Genomic DNA, 25,224 nt, shown 5'->3' with positions numbered 1-25,224 from the left:
CTCGCGTATCACGTGACGCAAATCGTGCCGGCCCAATTGCGGCCAATGGGGCGTGGAAGGTGGGAAGGAGGAGGGAGGAGCGGCGTGGTGATTGGATGGACCCCAGAAGGGGGCGGGGGTAAAGGTGATAATCTAGGGCGAAAGCGACGGTGATCGCTGTAGTCGTGGACTCGTAGGTTTTGTGTTCTCCTTTAACCTCTCAAGTCAGTGTGACTGAGTAAACTCTGAAATCTTAAAGGAGAGCACTAAGAGGACCTGGTAGCGGCCTCTGGATTTTGAAAGGTAAGATCGCATCCCTACATTTTCCTGGGAGCCTCCAAGAATCCTCTTTTAAGATTGCTTTGGAGCCCGACGAGGCCCACCCTTCTCGGTGCCCGTAGTCCCATTTCCCCGCTCCTTTCCCCCGCCCTAAACGCCCTGTCTGTTCCCTACTCCAAAGAGGAGCCGACGGCGCCTGTCACAATTCGACGGTATTGGGAAAAGAAAGCAAAGTTCAGACAATGCTTGACTATCTAAGTGACTTTTGGGAGTGAAGGGTGAGAGTGGGCCAGAAAGTGAGACCTGTCTCCAGGCCGAGGAGAAGGTTATTAGGTGACCATTTAATTATAGGTTACTAGATTTAAAGCTAGGAAAGACCTTAGAGGTCCAAGAGGTTAATCCACTTGCCCAAGGTCACCTTTTGTTTTGCGAGTAGGGAAACTGAGTCCCTGGAAAGGAGTCTAGTAATGGAGGATATTGTTCAAATTTTGGAAGCAATGAAGAAACAGATCAAGAAAGAAGCATACAATTCAGTAGTAGATTCATAGAGTGAGAATGATCTTGACTCTTAGGCAAGCTGAGGCAATGAGAGGAGTCCTGAACTTGAAGTCTATAGAGACATGGCTTGAACACTGACAGTATCTTAATTTACGTGTTATTTTATGCAAGTCTCTTCTAATGTTTATTAATCTGTAGATATTCTTGGATTATTTCACAGCTTTGTTGCGGCCATCACATAACTAGTAGCTAAGGCACAGCACCATTATTTGTTACACAGCAAACTTTCCGCTAAGCATCTTCTTTCTACTGCTCCTCATCTGTTCCTTAGAACCCCTGGTTTCCTTCCAATCTCAACTCAACTCAAATCCTCCCTTTTTCTTAAACTTAGCTACAGGCTTCCTTCCCCATAACATTTACCTTTTATTTGTTTTTAAATATACTTATGTATGTTGTCCATTGAGGGCAGAGACTGTATTATCTTTTACAGCAGGACCCCAGACTTATGTTATTAACTGCAACATTTAATTGGGCAATTAAAATTTCCTGCATTTCATATTTTGCCTAGTATTACACTTGGGTGTTAGATCATACCTCTTAGCAATTCGATTTTAGACAACTTTGCACAAAAAAATGCAAAGATTTTAGACATTAGTCTTTGCGTACTATCTACAGTGCTTTCGTAAAAAGTAAAAATTCTTATTTCGTAGTATTTTTGCATTTTCTCACTCAAACAGCTTCATGAAGCCAAAAAAGTTTGCCCATTTTACTGATGAGAAAATAGAGGTCTCAAATTGAAATGCCACGTGAATATCACACTGTCAGTAAGTGGTGGGTCTTGAGTTAATTGTGCTGACTCTAAACCTGGTTGGGACTCTCTTTTACTGTGTTGCTGATTTGGCAAATTTTAGATTGTTTCCCTGCTTATTCCCTCTACAACCATTCACCCGTTACAGTCTCACAAAAATGATTTGCCTAATATGTGAAAATAACAAGGAATGAAAATGCATTGCATAGTATGCACTGAAAATACAGGTGCAAAAAAATACTATGAAGAATAAGAATTTATTAACCACTTACTATGTGCTAAGGATTGGAGAACAATGAACACTTCATGAATGTTTACTCAAGGAGAGAATATCTTGGAAGTCATAGGGATGGGGATTCGATTCATTTGATCATCATTAGATAAGCCCTTTCCATAAGGTATAGAAGTATTTAATTACTGTGGATAGACTTCTGCCTGCAAACAATCAGGCTCATTTCTGTCCTTTAGATTTTTCTTTGTTAAATCTTGGCCCTTAGGTGGTCTCCAGAAGATAGGAATGGACCATCACATTGACTGTGGTATGGTGTATTAAATTACTCTTAATGTTGAAGGACACTGGAATTCTTCCCCACTTAAATGTAGATCTGGCTGTTCCCATTTTATAGATTAGGATAAGAATAAGGTTTTCCTCTTAATACAGTTGATACAAAGTGACATCAGTGCAATGATTTTGTCAGACTTCTTAGATTTAGTCCAAATCTGTCGTAGCCTCTTGTGTGTAAATTAATATCTACAGGAAAAAGGTTCATCTAGTCTATATGCTCTATGAAGGGTGAAATTATAAGTACAAGCCTACTTGTTTGGACAAAGAGTTTTTGGTCTAGGATGCCAAAATCTATTGGGAATAAATTTTGGCACCTTAGACTTTAGTGGGGTTGAGAATCCGAGTGCTGATCTCTATTGACACTACCTTCCTACCTTTAAGCACAAGCTAAAAACAAGGAATTGGAAGTTTCTCAAAATGTTTTAAACAATTCCTACGTAGATTCTAGTCCTAAATCGGATGATAGAGAGGATAGGACTAAACTTTAGAACAGCTGGTCCCATTATTCATACTTTAGGGGTTCTTATACATTGTATAAAAAGCAGTTGGGTATAAGGTGATAATCTAGCATGACAGCTACTTAGGCCTTTTGGTACTAAGACTTAACATTTAACGTGTAAATCTATCTTTTCAGACCTAAAAGAATGACATAATAGGTGATGTAGTAGAGGCGGCTCTTCCATGTTCTAGGCCTGTAACAGAGCTATATTCATTTATATCACTGGATTCATTTTAGAGATAATATTAACATTTCTTGATGTGTAAGGTGATGAGAACAGGATGCTTTGAAATTCTCTGTAGGTTCTACATATTCCTACAACACTACAATGTATTTAGTTGTATGTGTCCCAGAAAACACAGGACACAGTACAGAAGTATATTCAACCCAAGAGGGAAATAGGTTAGGACAAGATGAGAAGGGTGGGTTAAGAGGGATTGATGGATAGATGGCTGTACAGGTATGTCTGTGCACATCTCAAAGGCAAAAAAATAACACAAGGTCTAGTTGTCTCCTATGGTTGGTAATTAACCCAGGTTAAGGTTCTTAATGGAATCTTGTTGTTTCAAAGGTTACTTACTACCTAAGTTTTGGACACATCTCCTGCATTCCCTTTCTACCTCATCAAAAAATAAAAAATTAACACTGAAAATAAGCATTCTGGAAAGTGTTTGGAGAGGAGGCACATTTTGCTGGCTTTTTAGTGACCTCATTCTTCACAGAAAGAATTGCACCACAAGAAGCCAGGTTAAACACTCCCTTCTCCCCCACCAACAGGCTGGAAGATGTTAATCCTAAATTTAACATTTTGCCCTCAACAGAGAAGTCTTTATTTCAAGTTTTTAGTAATTTATGACCAAGTAATAATTACATAGTTGTCTTATGTTTCAAGGATTCCTAAGGACTTCCTTTAGGAAAGAAGGTGCCTTGGTGATTCTTTTGCTCCTGGTGGAATAGTGATTTAAGAATGGGCTATATTCTTAGCAGAACCCACCCTTAGGAATGCAAAACCAGCTGAGAAGGAAGAGGTTGCTAGGACCCACCCCCAACCCCTCCTTTCCCTTACACAATGGCATTTGGCTTTTGTATACAACCTGCTTTTGCAGGCATTGTGCAATACAGCATCATGAGATGGAGGCTTGCCTTGCAAAAGTAAATAATGGGAAATGATTTAAAGGACTTAAAAAAACCTTTTCATGGACAGCCAATCGATAAATGCTTATAGGCATTTTGGACAGATTTGGGAGTTCCCCTTAAGAAATAAAAGTGGCACTATTACAAGAGATACTATTTAGTCTATTTTGGGTCAGTTTGTGGAGCAAATGAGAAATTAGCAAACTGCTCAAATAACTAAGAAATCTGATGTTCATAAACATCAGAGCAGCCATCTGAAATTTGCATGTCATTTCTGCATCTTTTCTTAATTTAAGCTGTATTATTAAAGGACACTTGTACTTCAGAACAAGGAAGTCTTTATTGTGTATCTAATTAGAGCTGGAAAGATCCTGAGAGATCAACTGTCTTAGATGAAGATTCAAAGAGCCTAAAGACATCTCATTTCTAGTCAGATTTTTTTTTCTCAAATGTTGATGGTGTATTTTATAACTTCGTATTCTCCAGCCCCATAATGAACTGTTACCAAATTTTATGTTATATAGCCGACTATGATAGTGTAGTAATATATATATATATATATATATATATATATATCTCAGTTGTCTTCTATTAGAATGGAAGCTCCTTCCAAAGCATCCAGCAAATCTGGGTAGGGCTGTAGAATGCCTCATTTTCATTTAATCAAGAAGTAATATTTGGCATACAATGATAAACCATATAGATATTATTGATATTTCCTTCAGTGCTGTAGGTTTTTTTTAATCCATCAAGCTCTTGATCTTTATTAAATGCCTTGTGATTAAAATAATAGGAGCATAGGTTTTCTGATTCCACAGCATGCAAAACCTTGTGACATTTTTGTTACATGGTATTAAGGATGTGCCAGAGGGAGTTTAAAAGTACAAATCTCTTACTTCATTCCAGGATGTGGGTTTGTAAAAAGAAAAGGTATCTGGTGGCTGTAGGATCCCTATTGGACTTAGTCCTTTAAATTATTGCATAACCTTAAGTTTGTTTGTCATATCAAATTTGAGTTATTCCATTTCGGACCAGGCAAAATGTCTCTAAAGACTTTGAAAATGTAGTTGTATGCTTAATCTAAGAGATCAGGTGAGAGTACAAGAGGGAAATAGGAGCTTCTATGTTCTTTGCTATTGAGCAGGAATGTGAAGGCCCAGAAACCTCTGCTTCTGAGCAAACAAAGGAATGGAAGGGAGGCTGTTAGCATAAATTGTTAGATCAGATCAGAAATCTGAGTTAAATAATAGCTGACATTTTTTATAGTACTTTAAAGCTTTAAAGAGCTTTAAATATATTCTTAAGATAGGTGCTGCTCCTTATCCCTATTTTAGAGATTGAGGCTGAGAAGGATTAAGTGACTTGCTCAGGATCACATAGCATCACAAGTATCAAGTTTACAAACTAGAAAACATTGAGACTTTTTTGTAAACTGATTAGAAAGCAATTTTTATAAGGGTCAAGTAGAGAAAAATTGAATATAATCACAGAAAGAAAAGTTAACAACTTAACATTCCTAGAGTTCTGCTTTATAGTGTTAGTTTTACAGGACCCAATCATTTGACTAATTTAAAGCTAAAAGCTTTTGATAATTTTGATAATTTTTAAAATTAAATTTGTTTAGAAAAGCCCAAGAAATTTGCTTAAAATGTAAAGTTTTTAGTTCCAAAATCTCTCCCGCCTCAACCCATTAAAAGAAAACAATATTATGTACAGTATATGTGCAGCTAGGTGGAGTTAGACTCTTTCCAAGTTCAAATCCAGCCTCAGATAATTTGATCTGGACAAATAAAATGCCATGGAAAAGGAAATGGCAAACATTCCCATATTAACTATGTTACAAAAAAAAATTTAAAAATCAAGGAAAATAAAAAGGAAGTGAAAATATATTTCATTAGGCTTTCACAGTTGATTATTGTTATAAGATGTAGTGTTCTTATAGTTCTGCTTAATTCACTTTGTATCAGCTTAAGTCCTGAAACCTATCCCCTATTATTTCTTACAGGTTAATAGTATTCCATTGCAATCATATACCATTCATTTCCCAATTGACAGACATCCCCTTGATTATCTAATTTTTTAATCCCCATTAAAAACTGCTAAAGATGTTTGTGTATTATAGGTCCTTTTCCCTTTTTCTCTGACTTTGAGATATAGACCTAGTAGTCCTTTGGACACGATTACAAATCGCTCTCCTACAACAGATCCCTTTGAGTCTTTATTCTGTCATTTTAGCCAATCTGATAGCTGTGAAGTGGTTTCTTAATAAATTACAGCATTTTTTCACCAGACTTTTTTGAATCAAAAGAACATTGTACACAGTAGCAATAAGATTATTAGTTCAAAGATGATTCAAGGCAATGGATGTGAGGACAGGAGAAAGGTAAATGACTGTAAAGTACTATTAAAGAGACTAGAGGTACTCAGGATTTACTGTATTCAATATTATGCCAATATTGTAGAAAATAGAACCCCATAGGTTAGGACCTGAAGCAAAGAATTAGAGCTTCAGTTTTTAGAAAAACTTCTCCCTTCTTGGGAAGGGAAAGTATTTGCTATATTCCAGGCACTGCACTAGCTACTTTTTACAAATGGCTTTTCTTTTGATCCTCACAATCCATTTTACAGTTGAAAAGTGGCTAACAAAGCTTGATTTTGCTTGTCCAGTTTCTCACAGCTAGTAAGTGTGTAGTGAGAACAAGAGACAGGGCTGTTGGAAGTAATTTCATGTTATAGTGAAGGGGCTTTGGCAGTCTATGTTTTTGGCAAATTTTGTGTGGGGATCAGTTGGCCCAGTTCAGGATACAGTTAATTTCTTCTGGTTTTAGCTCTGTTTCTTTAGATTTAAACTGTATAAAATGCCTGGGGATAAAGCATAAATTATACTAGCATTCCAACCAAGAGGTTCAGTCTAGAAACTCCTCCAATAATCACTTCTTATTCTAAAAATGTTCTTCTACCTTATAACTTCTATCTTCCTTCTTTTAGAAAGTTCAACCCTGGTTACAAATGTTATCCTTTTCTTACTCCAACTTAGATATAGTCTAACTTTGTACTACTCTCTACTAGTCACTTAGAGCCAAGGAATCCCTGATTTTTTTACCTTTAATCAGTTCTGTATTGGTGCTCACTGGATTGATTATAACATGTGGGAAGATAAGTATTATAATTTTTTTTTGTATAGATTCTCTGTTATTTTTAAGTCCTGTAATTTATATAATGTAGGTGTATAAGTTATGTAACTTGGTAAGAAGGCATATTAGATAGGCTCTAATGAATGCTCAATGGCACTGGAATTTATTAGATCTATATGCCTTTGTATCAAAACACAGATTAAAGTGTTTACTATTTGTCTAATACGCTATTAATATTGCAGGAATTGGGAAGAAGTTTAAGCTTTGATTCCTCCTACCCAAGAAACTTCAACCAATATTTAAGAACCTTCTATGTAAGGTACTTCAGAAATCTAGAAGCAGTCCTAGCAGGGATTCTTTGGTTCCTATGTTAATATGCATGCACTTATTGGGACTGGTAGGAAGTCAACCAGTAAAGAGGCAGAAGAGAAACTTGCTACTTCAAAAGGTTTTGATTGTTTTCTAGCCAGTTGCTCTGTCATGTGACTAGATCAGCTGTGTTGGGCTGGTTTTTTTTTGTTTTATAGAAATTTGGTTTTAGTTTTTCTGTACCCCCTATGCAAAAGTTCCAGCATTCATACTTATTGAATATTTATTCATATTTATTGAAGGTGTGAAGTACTTGAAAAAGGGCCTCTTTGAAGGGATCAATAAGTACTCACATTTCCCTGAGCCATCCTTAAAATTTGGTTTGTCTGGAAGGAAAGACCCTGCTTTGGGAACAGTAAGACCTGTCTGACAAGTCACTGTTAGAATCCTAATGTTAACTCAGTGGAATTGATAAAAACAGTGCTTATGTAATTGATTCACACATTAGAGCTCACACCTTTAAGAGAGTTTATACATTAGAGTTCACAAGTTGGGAGTTTTTAGGATTCAGTGTGAGTTTACACCTCCCACAATCCCACTCTCAGAGGAGTCAACCTTTGGGTTCACACCTTTAAGAGATCATTTAAGAAGCTCTCAATTTCAGTGAGGGCCAATTGGAGATATTGAGAGCCACAAGTCAGTGAAGAGTTCAGTTGAAGAGATTGAGAGCCAGAATTCAGTCGGGAGATTCAGAGCCAGGAGTCAGAATTGAGCTAGAGGCAGAAGCTGGCAGAGGCAAAAGACTAGCAACGAGAGCTCTCGGAACCAAAGAAAGTTAACTGGGCTATTTTTTTTTTTTTTTGTTTGTTTTTTCTTGGAAGCCCAGAATTTTTTTTTTATATATTTTATTTTATAATAACTTTATATTGACAGAATCCATGCCAGGGTAATTTTTTTACAACATTATCCCTTGCACTCGCTTCTGTTCGGATTTTTCCCCTCCCTCCCTCCACCCTCTCCCCTAGATGGCAAGCAGTCCTATATGTTAGATATGTTGCAGTATATCCTAGATACAATATGTGTTTGCACAGAACCGAACAGTTCTCTTGTTGCACAGGGAGAATTGGATTCAGAAGGTTATTTTTAACCCGGGAAGAAAAACAAAAATGCAAATAGTTCACATTCGTTTCCCAGTGTTCTTTCTTTGGGTGTAGCTGCTTCTGTCCATTTATCAATTGAAACTGAGTTAGATCTCTTTGTCAAAGAAATCCACTTCCATCAGAATACATCCTCATACAATATCGTTGTGGAAGTGTAAAGTGATCTGGTTCTGCTCATTTCACTCAGCATCAGTTCATGTAAGTTTCTCCAAGCCTCTCTGTATTCATCCTGCTGGTCATTTCTTACAGAACAATAATATTCCATAACATTCATATACCACAATTTACCCAGCCATTCTCCAATTGATGGGCATCCATTCAACTTCCCAGTTTCTAGCCACTACAAACAGGGCTGCCACAAACAGGTTGGCACATACAGGTCCCTTTCCCTTCTTCATTATTTCTTTGGGATATAAGCCCTAACTGGGCTATTTTGGAAGAGGCAAGAAAAGATTGGATTTTTAACTCCTGGCTGTATTTGAGGCGATTACTGATCTGAACTGAAATTAAGGATGCCTCCAGAAAACCTCCCCAAGAAACCTGCCGCCAGAGAACGGATTATATTTTAAAAAAGAGAACAACATATTTTGGCATCTGAATGTGGGACAGACACGATCCTGATCTCACTGGAAAAGCCTCTGATCCTGATCCCAGTGGAAAAGTCTCCTCAACCCAAAAAGTAGGGTAAGTACAACAAAGAAATTTTGTTAAAAAGAGTTAAAGTAGAATTTCAGCTAAGATGGGGCAGATGTTTAGAAAACAGCCTTCTGTTTCTCTTCCAGGAAAATGTTTAGAGAGCATTATCAAGGTGATGGAAAGCCAAGGTTTGATTATAATTTTGGAGCAGATCACTGAGCTTTTAGAAACTAAAGTGCACGGCTCCTTGGTTCTCTATGGGAAAAGAATTCTATTTAGATGAGTGGAAATTAGAACAATTAGGTGAATACTACAATTCTAAGCCAAACTCAATTTCCAAAAATACACTTTATACATACAATTTAATACAACTGACTTTAAGAAATTATATAAGTGTTAGAATGAAGAAAAAGAAGAAAGAACAGAAAGGGGAGGTGCCAACTAAACTAGGAAAAGGAGGAAGTATCAGATAAGAATGGAGTGAAGTACAATTTTGAGTGTGATATTTCACAGCAGGAGAAATTTGGATCATTCCACATCTCATTACCCTCCCCCCTCAATTAACCCTTCATGGATGAAGGTAGAAGGAGGAGGGGGAGAGGCAGAAACACAATCAGTATCTCCTCTGAAGCAGAATATGACAAGATTAGAAAAGGCATTGGTTAAGGCAAAAAATGAAGGACAAGATGTATCTAATTTTATAAATGCATATCCTGTGATTGAAGAGCTTAACTCTTCAGGTGAAAAAGGGAGAAGATACACTCCTTTTAATTTAGAAAAAATTAAGGATTTGGAAAAGTGTTGCAATCTTTATGGGGCTACATCTTCTTATGTTAAAATGTTACTAGTTTGTCTTATGAAATCTTAACCCCGAGTGATAGGACATGTTTAGAACCTGGACAAAACTTGTTGTGGCTTTTGGAGTATCATGAATTATGTAGCATTCAAGCCCAAATAAATAGGCAAATGGGAGTTAATGTACAAATCACTTTTCACCAACTACTTGGTGAAGGTCAGTATGGAGAGAATTCAGAACAGATTGGTTATCCCATAACAGTGTAGCAAATTTCTAAGACTGCAATGCAAGCTTGGGCTTCTCTCTAAAGCCTTCACAAAAATAGAGAGCAAGGTCCCAATGAACCTTTTGCAGATTTTTGTGGGACGTTTGCAAACAGCTGTAACAAGGACCATTGGAGAAAATGCAGCTACAGAAATAATGACCAGACATCTGGCTAAGGGAAATGCCAATGAGGTTTGTTTGCAAAAGAATTATATGGGCACTAGACAAAGATGATCCTTTAGAGGACTTGATCATAAGACACTGTGCTGCAGTGGGCACAAATGCTTATTATACCTAGACTATGATGAACATGGGAAGACAGGTTCCCTCTTGGCAAGGGACTAATAGAGAAACTCGTAGATGCTTTCAGTGTGGAAAAGTTGGACATTTGAGAGCTCATTGTAGATAATGGAGATAATCGGAAGACAGGGTAAGAGAAGACCTAAAACTCTTATGTCCAAAATGCCCCAAGGCTTCCACTGGGCCTCAGAATGTAGATTGACCAGGGAAATGAGAGGCAAGGCTAGCTCCAAGTTATCATACAAAAGACAGATGGAGCATGATGGCAGCTGAGGATACACCCAGAGAGTCTTTAGAAGGTCAGGACTCTGGTGTGATCAATTGGTCTAAAAGTAATTACTTGGCAGAAAGAGAATACAGTTGGGGAAAATACAGGTTTATTAACCCAACAGAGCAGTGTCCAGTGCAAGCAGCTCCCAATGTAATTGCCAGATGATGAGAAATCCCAAAAGTGGTAAACAGAAGGGACCAGATGGGTTAACTGCTTGGGGAAGGGGGTTTGCTTGTATTTCTACAGATTGAGAAGGAATCATTTGGGTGCCAATGAACCATATTCGCCTTGTCTATCAGAGAGATAGAAAAACCTCAAAGCAAAGATGATTTAAGAAACATCTGACACTGGAAGAGCATGGCTGACAATGAGACTATTAAAAGAACTTTAAAATCTTCAGGAATCATTGGTTTCCTTAACACAAGATGAAACTGTTTCAAGGACTTGAAAACCAGCAGGATTCCTTGATGAAAAATCGTTGATGATACTATTGCAGGACTTCAAAGCTTGCAGGAATTATTAGATTCCTGGCACATGAACTAATGGACAATGGATTCCTTTTGGACTATTTCTGGGACTTATGGACATGTATAAATTCTCATGATGATTCTTATTTGTTACATCACTTCTAGCCTGTGTTATATTGCTATGTGCTTATGCTATATGCTTATGTAATTATGTGTAGTGCCTCCCATATTGATTTAGAAACCCGCTAATCTGATTTGATTTCCCATTTCCTTTGGTGTTTTCATCTCCTTTCCTGATAAGTCAGGGAAGGTGTGATTACTTTGTTTTTTGGGGTTTTCACCTCCTTGAGAAGTCGGGGAGGTCATGACCACCTTATGTTCTAAATCAAAAGAAAGCAGGAGATGTTATGAGTCAGAACTTAAAACAAGGTGTTAACTCACTAGAGTTGATAGAAACCATTTCAGATCCTGATTCCAGTGGGAAAATCTCCTCAACCCAGAACTTGGGGTGAGTACAACAAAGAAATTTTGTTAAAGTTAAAGTTAGAGTTAAAGTAGAATTTAGATGGGACAGATGTTAGAGAGCATTGTCAAGGTGATGGAAAGCCAAGGTTTGATTATAATTTTGGAGCAGATCACTGAACTTTTAGAAACTGTAAGCACATATGTCCTTGTTTCTCTATGGAAAAATACAACTGGCTTTTAGGTGTTAGAATGAGGAAAAAGAAGAAAGCAGGAGGAGGAGGTACCAACTAAACTAGGTGAAAAGGATGAAGAATCAGATTCACAGTAGGAGAAATTAGATCATTCCTCATCTCGTGACCCTCTCCCCTCAATTAACCCTTCATGGGTAGAGGGAGAATGAGGAGGGGGAGAGGCAGTAATGCAGTCAGAACCCCCTATTAAGGAGCCTGTGACAAAATTAGAAAAGACATAATAATTAAAGCAAAAAATGAAGGACAAGATGTATCTGATTTTATAAATGCATATCCTGTGATTGAAGAGTGTGAGGTCAAAAAAGGGAGAAGATACACGCCTTTTATTTTGGAAAAAATTAAGGATTTGAAAAAGGGTTGCACTCTTTATGGGACTACATCATTTGTTAAGATGTTGCTAGATAATTTGTCTTATGAAATCTTAACCTTGAGTGATTGGAAATCCATAGCAAAAACATGTTTAGAACCTGGACAAAACTTGTTGTGGCCTTCACTAAAATAGAGCAAGGTCTCAATGAAACTTATGTGGATTTTGTGGGACGTTTGCAGACAGCTGTAACAAGAACCATTGGAGAGAATGCAGCTACAGAAATAATGACCAGACATCTGGCTGAGAGCTCATTGTAGATATGGAGATAGAGTGAGAAGATAGAATGAGAAAACCCAAAACCCCATGTCCAAAATGCAACCGAGGCTTCCACTGGGCCTCAGAGAAATGAGAGGCAGGGCCCATCTCCAAGATATCAATCAAATGACAGATGGGGCATTATGGCAGCTGAGGTTTCACACCCAGAAAGTCTTTAGAAGGTCAGGACTCTAAGCCTAAAAGTAATTACTTGGCAGAAAGAGATTACAGTTGGGGAGAAAACCCGGCTTTTTAACCCAACAAGGCAGTGTCCAATGCAAGCAGCTCCAGTGTAATTGCCAGATGATGAGAAATCCAGAAAGTGGTAAATAGAAAACAATTAGTTAGGTTAACTGTTTGGGGAAAAGGTTTGCTTGTATTTCTACAGATTGAGAAGGAATCAGATGGGTGCCAACGACCCATGTTCGCCTTGTCCATCAGAGAGAGAGAGAAAAACCTCAAAGCAAAGAAGATTTAAGAAACAGCTGACTTGGAAAGAACATGGCTGACAATGAGACTGTTAAAAAGAATTTTTAAATCTTCAGGAATCATTGGATTCCTTAACACAAGGTGAGACTGTTTCAAGGACTTGAAAACCAGCAGAATTCCTTGAGATGAAAAATTGTTGATGAGACTATTGCAGGACTTCAAAGCTTGCAGGAATTACTGGATTCCTGGCACATGAACTAATGGACAATGGATTCCTTTTGGACTATTTCTAGGACTTATGGACATGTATAAATTCTCATGATGATTCTTATTTGTTACATCACATCTAGCCTGTGTTATATTGCTATGTGCTTATGTAATTTTATGTAATTATGTGTAATACTTCCCATATTGATGGATTTAGAAACCCACTAATCTGATGTGATTTCCCATTTCCTTGGGTGTTTTCATTTCCCTTCCTGAGAAGTCAGGGAGGGTGTGACCACCTCCTTTTTATGGTGTTTTCATTTCTATTTTTGAGCAGTCAGGGAAAGTGTGATTACTTTGTTTTTTGGGGTTCTCACCTCCTTAATCGGGGAGGTCATAACCACCTATGTTCTAAATCAAAAAGCGGGAGATGTTAGAATCCTAGTGTTAACTCAATGGAATTGATAGAAACTTAGGTATTTGCTTATGTAATTGGTTCACACATTAAGAGTTCACAAGTTGGGAGATTTCAGGATTCAGTATGAGAGTTTACACCTTCCACTCTCTGGGCTATTTTGGAAGAAAAATAAAATTTCGATTTCAGCTCCTAGCTGCATTTGAGGTGATTATTGATCTGAACTGAAACTAAGGTTTCCTCCAGAAAACCTCCCCAAAAAACCTGCTCTCAGAGAAAGGATTATATTTTAGAATATTTTAGAAAAGAAGAGAACACCACAACTGTCATTTGTATTGGGAAATCAAGACACAGTATTGTGTCAGATGTGTGCATTTTTCCTAGGATGTGTTCATAACAACCATGTTGATTCTGTATATGCTGTGAATCTCCATATAACTTGGAGGTCACCCTACATTCTTGAAAGCTTTGCCCTGCCAGCACTTCCAAAACCATTTTATTGATTTTACTTGTGCCAAAAATTCCCTAAGCAAAGAATTGATCATCTCATGACTCCTTGTTAGAACATAGAACCTCTGGCTGCTATTTCAACTTCAGTGCTCCTTTTGACTCTCTCAGCCAAATTGGCTTTTATCTGTTCTTCATTCCCAACATCTCCCTTGCCTTTGCACTGGCAGCCTGAGACTGGGACTAGAACATGCTCCCTTCTGCTTGTAATTGTGTATCCTTTGAGCACACATTGTTTCATCACACTTAGCTCATAGTAGGCATTTGCATACTGGATTAGTTTCTAGAAAGTTGGTTGCCAATTGATCTCAATAACTCTTGATGAGATGAAGTAAGTTAAGTGCCTTTTGAGTGGTAAATAACATGTCTTAGGTTTTTTAGGAGGGAGGGTCGCCTTTTTATCTTTTTCTTCTCTAATTCATCTCTAATCTCTGGATATTCTCCAACTGCCACCTCACTCTATCCAGTGAGCCTTGTAACAAAGGAAAAACATTTCACGCCCACTACAACAAAAGCAAGGAAATATAATCCTTCATCTTTTCACTGAGGCAAAGTTCCTGTAGTTCTATGTAGTACTTTAGCTTCTGGAAAACCTCCAAGTATGTCAATCAAGTATTTATGTAATACTACTCATGGTCTCAAACCCCATTCTCCCCAGTTTAGGGTATAGGAAAGAGGTAGAGATTGAATTTTGCACAAGGAGTGCAATGAATAATTTTAGTAAGCTCTCTGGAAAGCAGTAAAGAGGATGACAAGGAAACCTTGATTTCTTGCTTGTGCAAAAGAAATCCTCTTCATACAATCATGTCTCGTTTTAAACCCAGGTCTTGTGACTCAGAAGCCTTGTAGCTCTCACCTTATTGCTCCCATTGTTATCATTTGCAATAACACCCACCTCCATTCAGCCAACATGTGGGATTTGGGTGAGGCTGTAGGGTTCAGTGGTCTTGGGAGCTGGAATGGACTTCATAGACCATCTAGTCTGAGCTCATTTTATACACACTTTGCTTTGAGCTATTTTCTCTTCTCATGCTGCCGCTCTTTTCTTCTAAACTCCAGGCCATGCTCACCTAGGTCATTTTATTAGTCTCATAAATGAATGCTGAGCTTTTAATGGAGTTGTTTGAAGTAGTTTTACACCTTAGATACTGGGCATTGAGGCGCTTCTGAGAAAAGCTTCTCTGATGCAGTCTGATTTATGAGATACTCAGCTGCCCAGTTTTAAGCTACATTTTTACAAACTGTATCCTTTAGATAAAGAGGCTTTTCAGAAGAAACTACTGTACTAGATTCAGATGATTTATTGTTTATAGGTGGAAAAAAGGAATATCAAATAATTCTTGGAAATTGAGATCTTAGTTCCCAAATTAGGCTGGTTATAATTGGCAATGAAGATAGGCTGCCAGAAGCTTCAAGTCTGCATAACTTATTTCTAAATCAAAAAATTGTTTTTAGCTCAAGCAATTGGGGTTAAGTGACTTGCCTATGGTCAAGCTAGGACAAGTTTACTTTTGAACTGCGTCCTCCTGACTTCAGGGGTGGTGCTTTGACCATTGCGCCACCTAGCTGCCCCTATTATAATACTTTAAAACTTTTGTTTCCTGTCACTTTAACTGACACTACTGTGACTAACTGACAACTTCGTTCCTTTATTCGCATCTTTCCTTTCCTATATTATTATTTTCATATTGAATTATCATTGAGACCAACAGTTTCACAGATCTGACCACTCGGCCAATGAGCTAATTCCTTGCAAATCTAGGAATCAAAATTTGTATTATTAGATGGTTAGCGGACATCTTAAAGGAAACAGTTCAACCATGCCAAGCCTTAGCAATCATACCGTCTAACCAAATCATACCTTATTCTCGAAAAAGATCATAAAATTTTTACTTGAGATTTGCAGCAAGGAGCAAATAGTGTTTCAGTGTTTTCCCCACCCCAATCTAAAATAGTGGGCTCTAGTAGAAAATTGCTTTCTGCCAAGAAAAACCCAAATTGAGTTGCAAACACTATTGAAGATTGAACACATTGGTTCCTTTAGTATGAGCACTAAGGTAAACCCTCTTAGTGCATTGAAACGTTCCTTTTTACAAAAGAAAAGAGGAAAAGAACTATTTTTGACAATTATGGATATACGATGAAATAGAAGTTTATACAGTTCTATCAAGGACTCTGTTCTGTTAGCCAGGACTACCTAGCTTTATTTGTGATATGGTTTGAAACTCTTGACCTTGAGTTTCCCATCTCTCTGAAGCCTAGACTAGACTTATTTCTTTTGTTTGCTGGTTATGTGAATTTGAAAAGGAATATGACCCTAATCTTCTTAAGGATAAAAACATTCCCTGCTCAGTTGTGGAGAGAATGGAGTCTCCGGAAGAATAGTCTGAGCCTACTGATTGCATCTTTTTGTCTGAGCCAGAGGAGAAAGAAGGCCCCTCTGCCAGGTGCTTCTCCACACCTGAGCTGTAAATACAGTCCCTATAGGCTCTAGTTCCTTATGCACCATTGTGCAATAACAGGAAAATGCAGAATAGACTGGAATTTGGACTAAGCCTGGAAGCCTTATGTGGCACCACAAGGTTGCTTCAAGGCTATGGTCCATAATTTCCTGCCTGAGTCCTCAGATAAATTACAAGCAATAGTGTCCCAGTGTTGCGGCATCCTCAGGTTTGCCAATATGATCTTGGGGATCTTTGTTTATGTGCTTGCAGTAATGTTAGACATATTATTGTTTTGGGGATGTACTGGCATGGAAACTCATGCACACTGACAACTTTATTGGTTGCCTTGGATTAATCTTTGAGAAAAAGTAAGTTTTGAACCTAGATTTTCCAGGGTTTTTAATTAAGTAGATACTTTGATTTATGCTTACTTCTGTATGTCTATATGAAATACTGGGAAACCATTTGAGTCATAGATCTCAAGCTTCTCATTTTTTAGAGGTGGAATCTGAGGCTTCAAGCACACGGTACTGTTCTTTATTCCAAAACTGCCCTCTGGCTGGAAATACTACTCTGGGGTTGGAAATAATCCCATTTGAGATGTTTTGTAGGCAATGCAATTATATTAGAAAATCTGTCAGTATTCTGTTAGTGTTCAGATTGGCAAAAGCAAGTTTGTTATGACTGACGTATATTGATCCCATTTGAGGTTTTCTTGGCAGATTCTGGAGTGCTTTGCCATTTACTTTAGTGGATTAAGGTAGAGTCCCACAGCTAGTGTCTGAAATCAGCTTCCAGATCTTCAGGCCATCTGGCTGCCTCTAGAAGCGAACATAATAACTTAATTTTATGCAGATAATAAAATTTGTGTCCATTAGAGACAGTGACTAAGGATTGAAATTGTGGTTTCTAGTTGCTGATGAGTTAAGGAGAAGCTATGAGTATAAAATGCAAGTGTAGAAGAGGGAATGGAAGCTATAACTTGGTAAATGAATGGTAAATGAAATCCAAGCCTTAGAACTTGTTATAGTAGCAAGATCTAGAAAAAAGGTTTGAAATGGCCCACAAACACTACAAAGCTCAGCAACAAAAGATACAAAGATACAAAGAGAAAACAAATAAGCAAATAGAAAACAATTAGTCATGGCTACGTCTTTAGGTAAAAAGGACCTGAATTAAGCTGCTTTCCAGGGCCATACTGAAAATTTTGAAAATTCCAAAATATTCCTAAAATATTATAGAGCTAGGAAAAAATAGCAAAATTCATTTGGAAAAACAAAGTCAAATCAAGGAAATTGGAAATTTTCTAAAACCATTATGGAGTGATTCATCAACCATTTGATACTAAAATAGTGATTGGATCAGTGGAATTAGTTAAAAATAAATGAATAAAATGATTGTAGTAATATAGATCACACAGTAATATAGATAAGTATAGTAGTAGATAAATTTTGTAGGACAAATACTAGGACATTTTAATTTTAATGTTCAAATTTAAAATTCTTGGCATATTTGAGAAAGGAAAACTAAGGAAAAAAAACAAGAGAAAAACCAACATGAGAAATGGAATGTATAAGTGAATTTCCTGAAGTCATAGTAATGGTTCAAGTTCATTTTGTATTACATTGTAAAGTGAGGATTCTGTAAACACTGGATTCTGTCAAGATAGCACCTTCATCCTTTGTATACCTGACTGAATTGAGCCTCAAAAGCAGTCCTTGGGAAGGAAATAGTTAAAGCCAGCAGAGGAGGAAATTGAATAAACCAGAGACATGCAGCTTACAGCTCATGATTACCATGAGATTAAACTATTCCTTTTAGACTGCAGGTAAAGACAGCAAATTTGCTGTGACTGTCTGGACTTTGACTTATTCTCTACTTCACTCCCAGTTTTATTCTGGAAGAAACAAGCTCAGTGTTTCTGAGATCAGTTCAGGTGAAACGCTAAAAGTAACTATTTGTAAGTATAAATTCTGTTGGTAATTGGAAAGGATCCACTAGGGAGGGGTTCTTTGTATAGGGGAAAGGGTGTGTATGCTCCTGAGTGCTGCCTTGGAGAAAAGTAAAAACCAAGTGGGAAAAATATGGAAAAAGTTACTGTACTCTTGCCTTAACAGCTAACTGTTCCGTATTCTAGAGAAGTAAGGATAAGGATATTCCTCTAATCCAGCGTTCTAGAATTTAGCTTGTCCCAGAAGTTTTGGTGCACTTTGAAGTTTTATTGGCATACACCAAGCAATTCTGAGACAACCCTGAATTTGTAATCTGAATTCAGCAATGTTGGCATACTGAATGACTGATTTTGGTGTGTAAATTGGTTACCTAATAACAGCCTAATAACATGCTATCATTTTGTAGCTGCAACAAGTTGTATCCTTTGTTTTTAGACTGAGCAGAAATTGTTCTCTTGGAATTTTTGAAAATGATAAAGTTGAGAATGGAAATAATAAGTCACAATAGAGGTATATAAAGAGACAAGAGATTTCAGATAAGGTGATATAATTCATTTGGCTTAGTTTCCATAGTAGCAGGATGAAAATCGGACTAGTTGACTGTTTTATGTCTAACAACTGCAAGCTTTCTATTTCTATTTTTGGGTCCATTTCTATGATGGGCTTCTTGAGTGAAGTCCAGCCACAAATGTAATAGTAATGCTGGATTTTCGAATTTTATAGCATCTTGTAATTGACTACACATTAGGTAATAAATAGCTTGTGCCAGGAACTTGACCCATCAGTTGTATGTTGAAGTTGTATTTGTTGTATTGTTTTGTTTTCATTTGCTCATGAAATCATTCACAGGGAGAATGGGGAAGAAGCCTCACTAATATAATATCCATTATGAGAAGTCTTGCATTGCCAGAACCAGAGGAACATAAAGGGGATAAATCCTTTAGCAAGTTAGGAATTGGACATGTATTGGGTCAATAACGTGTATAAACTTGGGTTGATAAGTGTTGGACAGGATACACAAGTTTTTTGCTTTCTGTGCTGCACTGTACTACATTCAAATTCTTATCACTCAGCTTGCCTGGGGCAGCAACAGACCTTGTTCCCCAGAACACATGACTTAAATCTGGAAGTCCAATATGGAAGAAACCTATTCTGATTAAATTTAGGCCTGCCAGTTAAAATTAATACTACCTTTTAATCGCCTTCACTGGTTTTTGGAACAATCTTTAGAACAGTTGCCCAAATCCGCTTGAACACTTTTAGGTTTCTGTTAAAAGAATTTTTTTGGAACCCTAAAATGTTAATTCCTTTAGGGATATTTCTACCTTGGATAGAAATTTCTTTCACATTTTTAAAAAATCTGATTTGTTAAACTCTATTAGATTAGAAATTCTTTATAATCATAAACTTAGAATTTTTGAAGACATTTTGGTTTCCTAATTGTTGAAGAAATTATATTTGTACTTTAATAAAATCTACACTGTAGATTTATACTTTAATACCTCCTCACAGGATTCTGCTATTGATCTTCAACTTTTGCTAGGAAGATGAACCACGCACACCATATGCATGGTATGAACCATATGAATGATAGTAGCACTATGCCTCCCCACCATCCATCCACTACAGCCTCTCATGGAGATCATGGAGGTCATGGAGGAGGAGGAGGAGGCAGCATGATGATGGTGAGTAAAAATGAATCTTCCCACTTAGAACTGAATGAGTTGTATGATTTCATAAGTGTAATCCCCTTATGATCAATGGGCAAAATTGTCACAGCACAATTTAGCTAAAACTCGGGTCTCTGGGTTTTTCTCCAACTCTAGAATTTCCTGAAAAACTACACAAACACACACAGCCCTATTTGTCTGTGCTGCCTTCTAGGTTTTTGTTTTGTTTTTTTGTTTTTTGTTTTGCTATATACTCATTGCCTATTGATATGGATCTTCACTGCCATGATATAGCCAAGTATGCCAATAAAAAGACCTGCATGGCTGTGCCAAGATTAAAGTAAGGGGAAAAAATCCAACTTAATCCTTGTTCATGATTGTGTTCCTTTAAACCAGTGTTTAAAATTCCACTCTCAACTTTTTTAGTTTTGATTCTGGATCTAACTTTGTTATTTATTCTGACAGCCCATGACCTTCTACTTTGGCTATAAGAATGTGGAATTGCTGTTTTCTGGATTGGTGATCAATACACCTGGGGGTAAGTAAGCCAGCTTCGTTCATCCCTTCATTGTTGCATAGGAATACCTTCTGTGAAGGAATCAGGAAATTTGTAAGAAGTCATCATGGAATCCCATTTACAAAACATTAGTCACTATATTGCTTACAACCCTAAATACTATAGGGCATATATTATAATCCCATAAGGAAAAAACCCTACCCTTCAATGAAGAATGTTCACAAAAATCATTCTTCATATCATGCTGAATTAGCTACCTTTTGCTCATTGGGCATGCTCAGTACCTGTATGAGACTGATTTGGATGCTAGATGGGAATTTCCCTAATGTCTTTGGATACAAGAAAATGGAATTGGTTGGAAAGGATTTCATCGAGGCTTTTTATTCTTATCACTAACTTTATAGTTGCCTACCCAAATTAGCTAACCTTACAGACTTGATTCTTCTGATATGAGGCAGATTTAAAAAGTCTTAGGACTGGGCTTCTCTTTTTACTTAGGCTTTCTCTTTTTATTAGGCAATAAGTGTAGATTGCTTATAGTAAGAAATGACAAGCATTTATTTTTGTGACAGCTTTTCTTTTTCTTTTTTAGAAATGGCTGGGGCATTTGTGGCTGTCTTTTTGTTAGCGATGTTTTATGAAGGCCTCAAGATAGCCCGGGAGAGTTTGCTCCGTAAGTCCCAGGTCAGCATTCGCTACAACTCCATGCCAGTCCCAGGGCCAAATGGAACCATCCTTATGGAAACGCACAAAACTGTTGGGTAAGAAACACCTTGTTTTGATTCAGTAACTTTTGCTTGATTCAGTAAAAAGTGAATGAACTTGAGCCAAGTCAATTCAGTCACAGTTCTCTGAATTGGACGGAAACGACTGTCCAAACTGCTATATATCATGGCCAGGCCAGTCTGCTAGTTTTAGAGGAAGAAAGGGAAAAATCATTTCACAAGCACGAACATTATACCAGAATCATGAAGGGGCAACTTTTGCCAAAATGTTTGCTAAAATGATAATACAGAAAGTATAGTGGAGGAGGGACATGAGCTTTTCCCAATTCAGGATTAAAATCCAAATGTTATATATACAACAAAACTGCCTACTTATTATAGGTAGTTACTACTTGTATTACTTTACAAAATTACCCAGGTAGTTCTTGGGGAGCATTACCATTTGAGGAAATCAAGAAAGATAGCTAAAGTCAACAAGAGAAAGAAATCTTCATATGAAGTCTTATTTTTGCTGCACATCACTTATAAAACCAGTATTTGTGAAATTTTGTGAATATTATCGTGAAAATTCCACTTTTAGTATATACTTATAGCTCAGTCACCCTAATTAGCTGACTAGCCAACTTCAATGTCTTGATAAGAGACTGATTTATAGGTGGCAGCAACATAGGAGAAAGAGGGTAGAATGACATACACTGTAAGCACTTAGAAGATGAACCTTAATTTTTGTACTTTTTTTCCCCAGGCAACAGATGCTGAGTTTCCCTCATCTTCTGCAGACAGTGCTGCATGTCATACAGGTGGTCATCAGCTACTTCCTTATGCTTATCTTTATGACCTACAATGGATACCTCTGCATTGCAGTGGCAGCAGGTGCTGGAACAGGCTACTTTCTCTTCAGCTGGAAGAAGGCAGTGGTAGTGGACATCACAGAGCACTGCCATTAATGTCAGACTCTAGGATGTGATGTGGCCTTATTTACCACAATGGGAAGTAACTGGAGACTTAGGGAGTTGATTTCAAAGTCCTCCCGTTGTCCCTCCATGGCCCCTTGCCTCCCATCACTTGCATAGACAACAAATCAAGGAGGTTTGTCTACTAACCTCCAAGCTGGATGATGCCCTCCCCAAACTGTTGATTTCTGCTACTAGACCGAGATCCTCAGTTCTCCACTAATCAAGGTAGCCTTTTTTCTAATGAATTTGATTATCTACTTCCCCTTTTTAATTTTAATTAAAAAAAATTTTTTTTGAGTCATATGCAGAAGGGGTAACTCATACCCACCCCATAACACTATGTTTGTTGGACTCAGTGAGGAAATAGGGTGTGCCTTTGCTGAGGTGTGAAGTGTTGCATGGCAATCTGAGAATCTGAAGAAGGATTTGAGTTAAATAAAAGTGTGATAGTATAAAAAATGTGTTCCCTTGAATCATAGCATTCCGGGTCAGAAGCTTCTGTTTACCTTTTTATTCTGATCTCACCAATCACAATTGACAATCAACTTAATAGGAAATATTTTCAAATAAAACCACTGGCATCTTTTCATCTTGTTCCCTTAGTTGTTTATAGCTTTGTGAAATGAAAATTCTCATGCTTGTCTATAGTAGTTATTGGGGTAGGTACCCTAGCACAAGAATCCTCGATTAAAGGGAGGCATCTCTGAATGATTTACATTTCCCAGATTACTCTGCTGGCTTCATCTTAGCACCATTTCTTACTAGTGAAATCCTCCAGCCTGTTCTGTCAGTGTCAGTCTTGGCCCATGGGGCAATGTATTAAAATAATACAAGGTCTGTCTTTAGCTTTAAAATAAGGACTGATTTTGACCTTTTTTTTTTTCATTTGAGGACTTAATTGCCTAAAAGAATGTCCATTGTGAAAGATTCCTTCCCCAATATTCTCAAAAGGGATCATTTTTGCTGTTGAGCTTACTTTGCAAAAGTCCAAACTACCTCTATAAATCTTTCTGAGCTGGCCTAATTCTGCCCTCCATGGTGCTTGATACTCTCTCTATGCCCTAGGGCAAAAGAGACAAAGTACAACTGCTGGTGGGTTATTATTTTTTTTTTTTTTAGTCTACACTCTTCCTAGAAAAGGCTACACCCTTTTATGATTGTAGGGACTCATTGGGCTTCATGACCCAGCGCAGTGCTACCAGTGGAAAGAGCTTATTTCCCAGCTCTGCCACAAACCTGTCACTAAGGCTCCTTGAACCTTCTTAAAAGTAAGGGGCTCAGATAGATGACCCAAGGTCCCTTCTAGCTCTAAATCTATGATCCTACCCAGGTCTGTTCCGGAATACATTCTTTGAGGTTACTTGGTTCCCAGAATCTTATTAATAAAGAAATTTGGCACATTTCAGCACATTTGGTTATTTAAGAATAAATATTCCCTTTATTTATATTTTCTCAGTTTTCTCTACTTACTATCATAAATTATTCTACCTTTTATTGGGCATTATTTTTTTTTGGTCAAATCAGCTCCCACTTAGAAGTGCCTATGGCTGGAGAGTATATCCCAGAACTCTGTGCCTGACAGCCAGCACCATCAATGCATCTCCTTACACTTTTAAAGCCATGTGGGATTATTGAAGGTTTTGAGTTAAATGGAGTTTAAGTTGGGACTATAAGCCAAAACATGATGGTGCTTTGTAATTCTTTTTTTTTTTTTTTTCTGGAATTCAAATCAACTGAGCATGTGACAATTATCAAGGAGCACCTCCACAGTCCAATGCTATGGATTTTACGTCTATAATGTGACACTAATGTCAAGGAATAGTAAAACTAATAATGAAATGGTGCTGAAAACCAGTTTCAGTTGTGTTGCTTTCTAGGAATTTTGACCTAGACAGGGTGATAAGGGACCACACCCCGTAAAACAAATTGTATTTACAGTTGCTGGAAGGAAAAACATTCCCTAGCTTCACTTTCTTAGATTTTATGCTATTCAGGATATTTTGTGTATGTTTGTCTCTTGTCTGTGCCTGTATTTTGAAGGATTTTAACAAGAAGTGATTGTATTACTGGAATGTCTGCTTTTCCTTCCAAACTGAGAATTGGGGTTCTGGTGATATACAGCCTCATCCATCTTGTTTCATTCCTTCCTCATTAGTCTTCTAAACCATTTGCTTCTTGTATTTTCCCCTTTTAGGGCACCCCATTGTAACCCTCTCCTGTAGAGCTCAAAATGTACTGTGTGGGTTCTACAAGTACAGAAACCATTTCACTAGTACACCAAATTTGTCTTGTTGAGGTCATGCTTGCAAACAATGGTTCTCAAGAGTTGAGTGGTCTTCTGGATATATGTATGTATAAAATAGCTCTGTGTCTGATCTGGGGTTGAAAAACTGTATTACAGCTATACACAAATGCATAAATCCCCAGTGTTGCCAGAGTGCCAGTTGTTTGCCCTCAGAACCTGGTATAGTGCCTTGCACATGGTACTAGGAATCCAAATGTTATGTGGTAGATTCAGTGAGTGGTAACGATATGGCCATTGTGGAAAGGTAGGGCACTTGGCCTGAATTCTTAATGAAGATTTCCTCATGGTTAAAGGAATGCTAGATTTCCTTTCCACTTGGGGATGCCGCTGTGGGGTTCCCTCCTTAATGCTGGTGAGCCACACCAGCCTGCCTCTAGCTACCAAAGGACTCCCCATTGAATGTGTGGTCACCTGAAAATACAGCTACTTTCCTACCTGTAATTTTGATCTGTCCTCCTTATGCTTCCTTCAGTCGGATGTTTCAATAGAAGCAAGTTTCATTTTACAAAATGCCTTATTCAGTGTGTCTGCCTTGATTTTTTTTTTTCTTTGTCCATTTTAGATTGTAAGCTCCTTGAGGGCAGTTTTGCTGTTACACAGCTGTAGAGTGCCTAACAGTGCCATGTGCAAAAGAACAAAATAAATATTTTGATTCTG

General features: G+C 37.6%; 1 protein-coding gene across 3 annotated transcripts; it reads left to right on the top strand.

Annotated features, from left to right (window-relative positions):
- Positions 1-134: 134 nt before the first annotated feature.
- SLC31A1 (solute carrier family 31 member 1) lies at positions 135-25,224 on the top strand. Of its 3 annotated transcripts, none has more exons than XM_051980010.1 (5): positions 135-282; positions 19,907-20,079; positions 20,530-20,602; positions 21,174-21,342; positions 22,052-25,224. In XM_051980010.1, the coding sequence occupies exons 2-5, from the start codon at positions 19,942-19,944 to the stop codon at positions 22,251-22,253; spliced, it is 582 nt and encodes a 193-aa protein (XP_051835970.1). In that variant the 5' UTR covers positions 135-282; positions 19,907-19,941; the 3' UTR covers positions 22,254-25,224. The 3 variants fall into 3 exon arrangements, with proteins under 3 accessions (XP_051835970.1, XP_051835972.1, XP_051835971.1); XM_051980012.1 differs by lacking the exon at positions 135-282 and adding an exon at positions 7,711-9,049; XM_051980011.1 differs by lacking the exon at positions 135-282 and adding an exon at positions 11,497-13,010.

This window comes from Antechinus flavipes, chromosome 2 (genome assembly GCF_016432865.1).
Source record: "Antechinus flavipes isolate AdamAnt ecotype Samford, QLD, Australia chromosome 2, AdamAnt_v2, whole genome shotgun sequence".
In the NCBI taxonomy this organism is placed as follows: domain Eukaryota; kingdom Metazoa; phylum Chordata; class Mammalia; order Dasyuromorphia; family Dasyuridae; genus Antechinus; species Antechinus flavipes.
The sequence above is the reverse complement of the archived record's forward strand: the minus strand, read 5'-3'. Positions and strand labels throughout refer to the sequence as shown.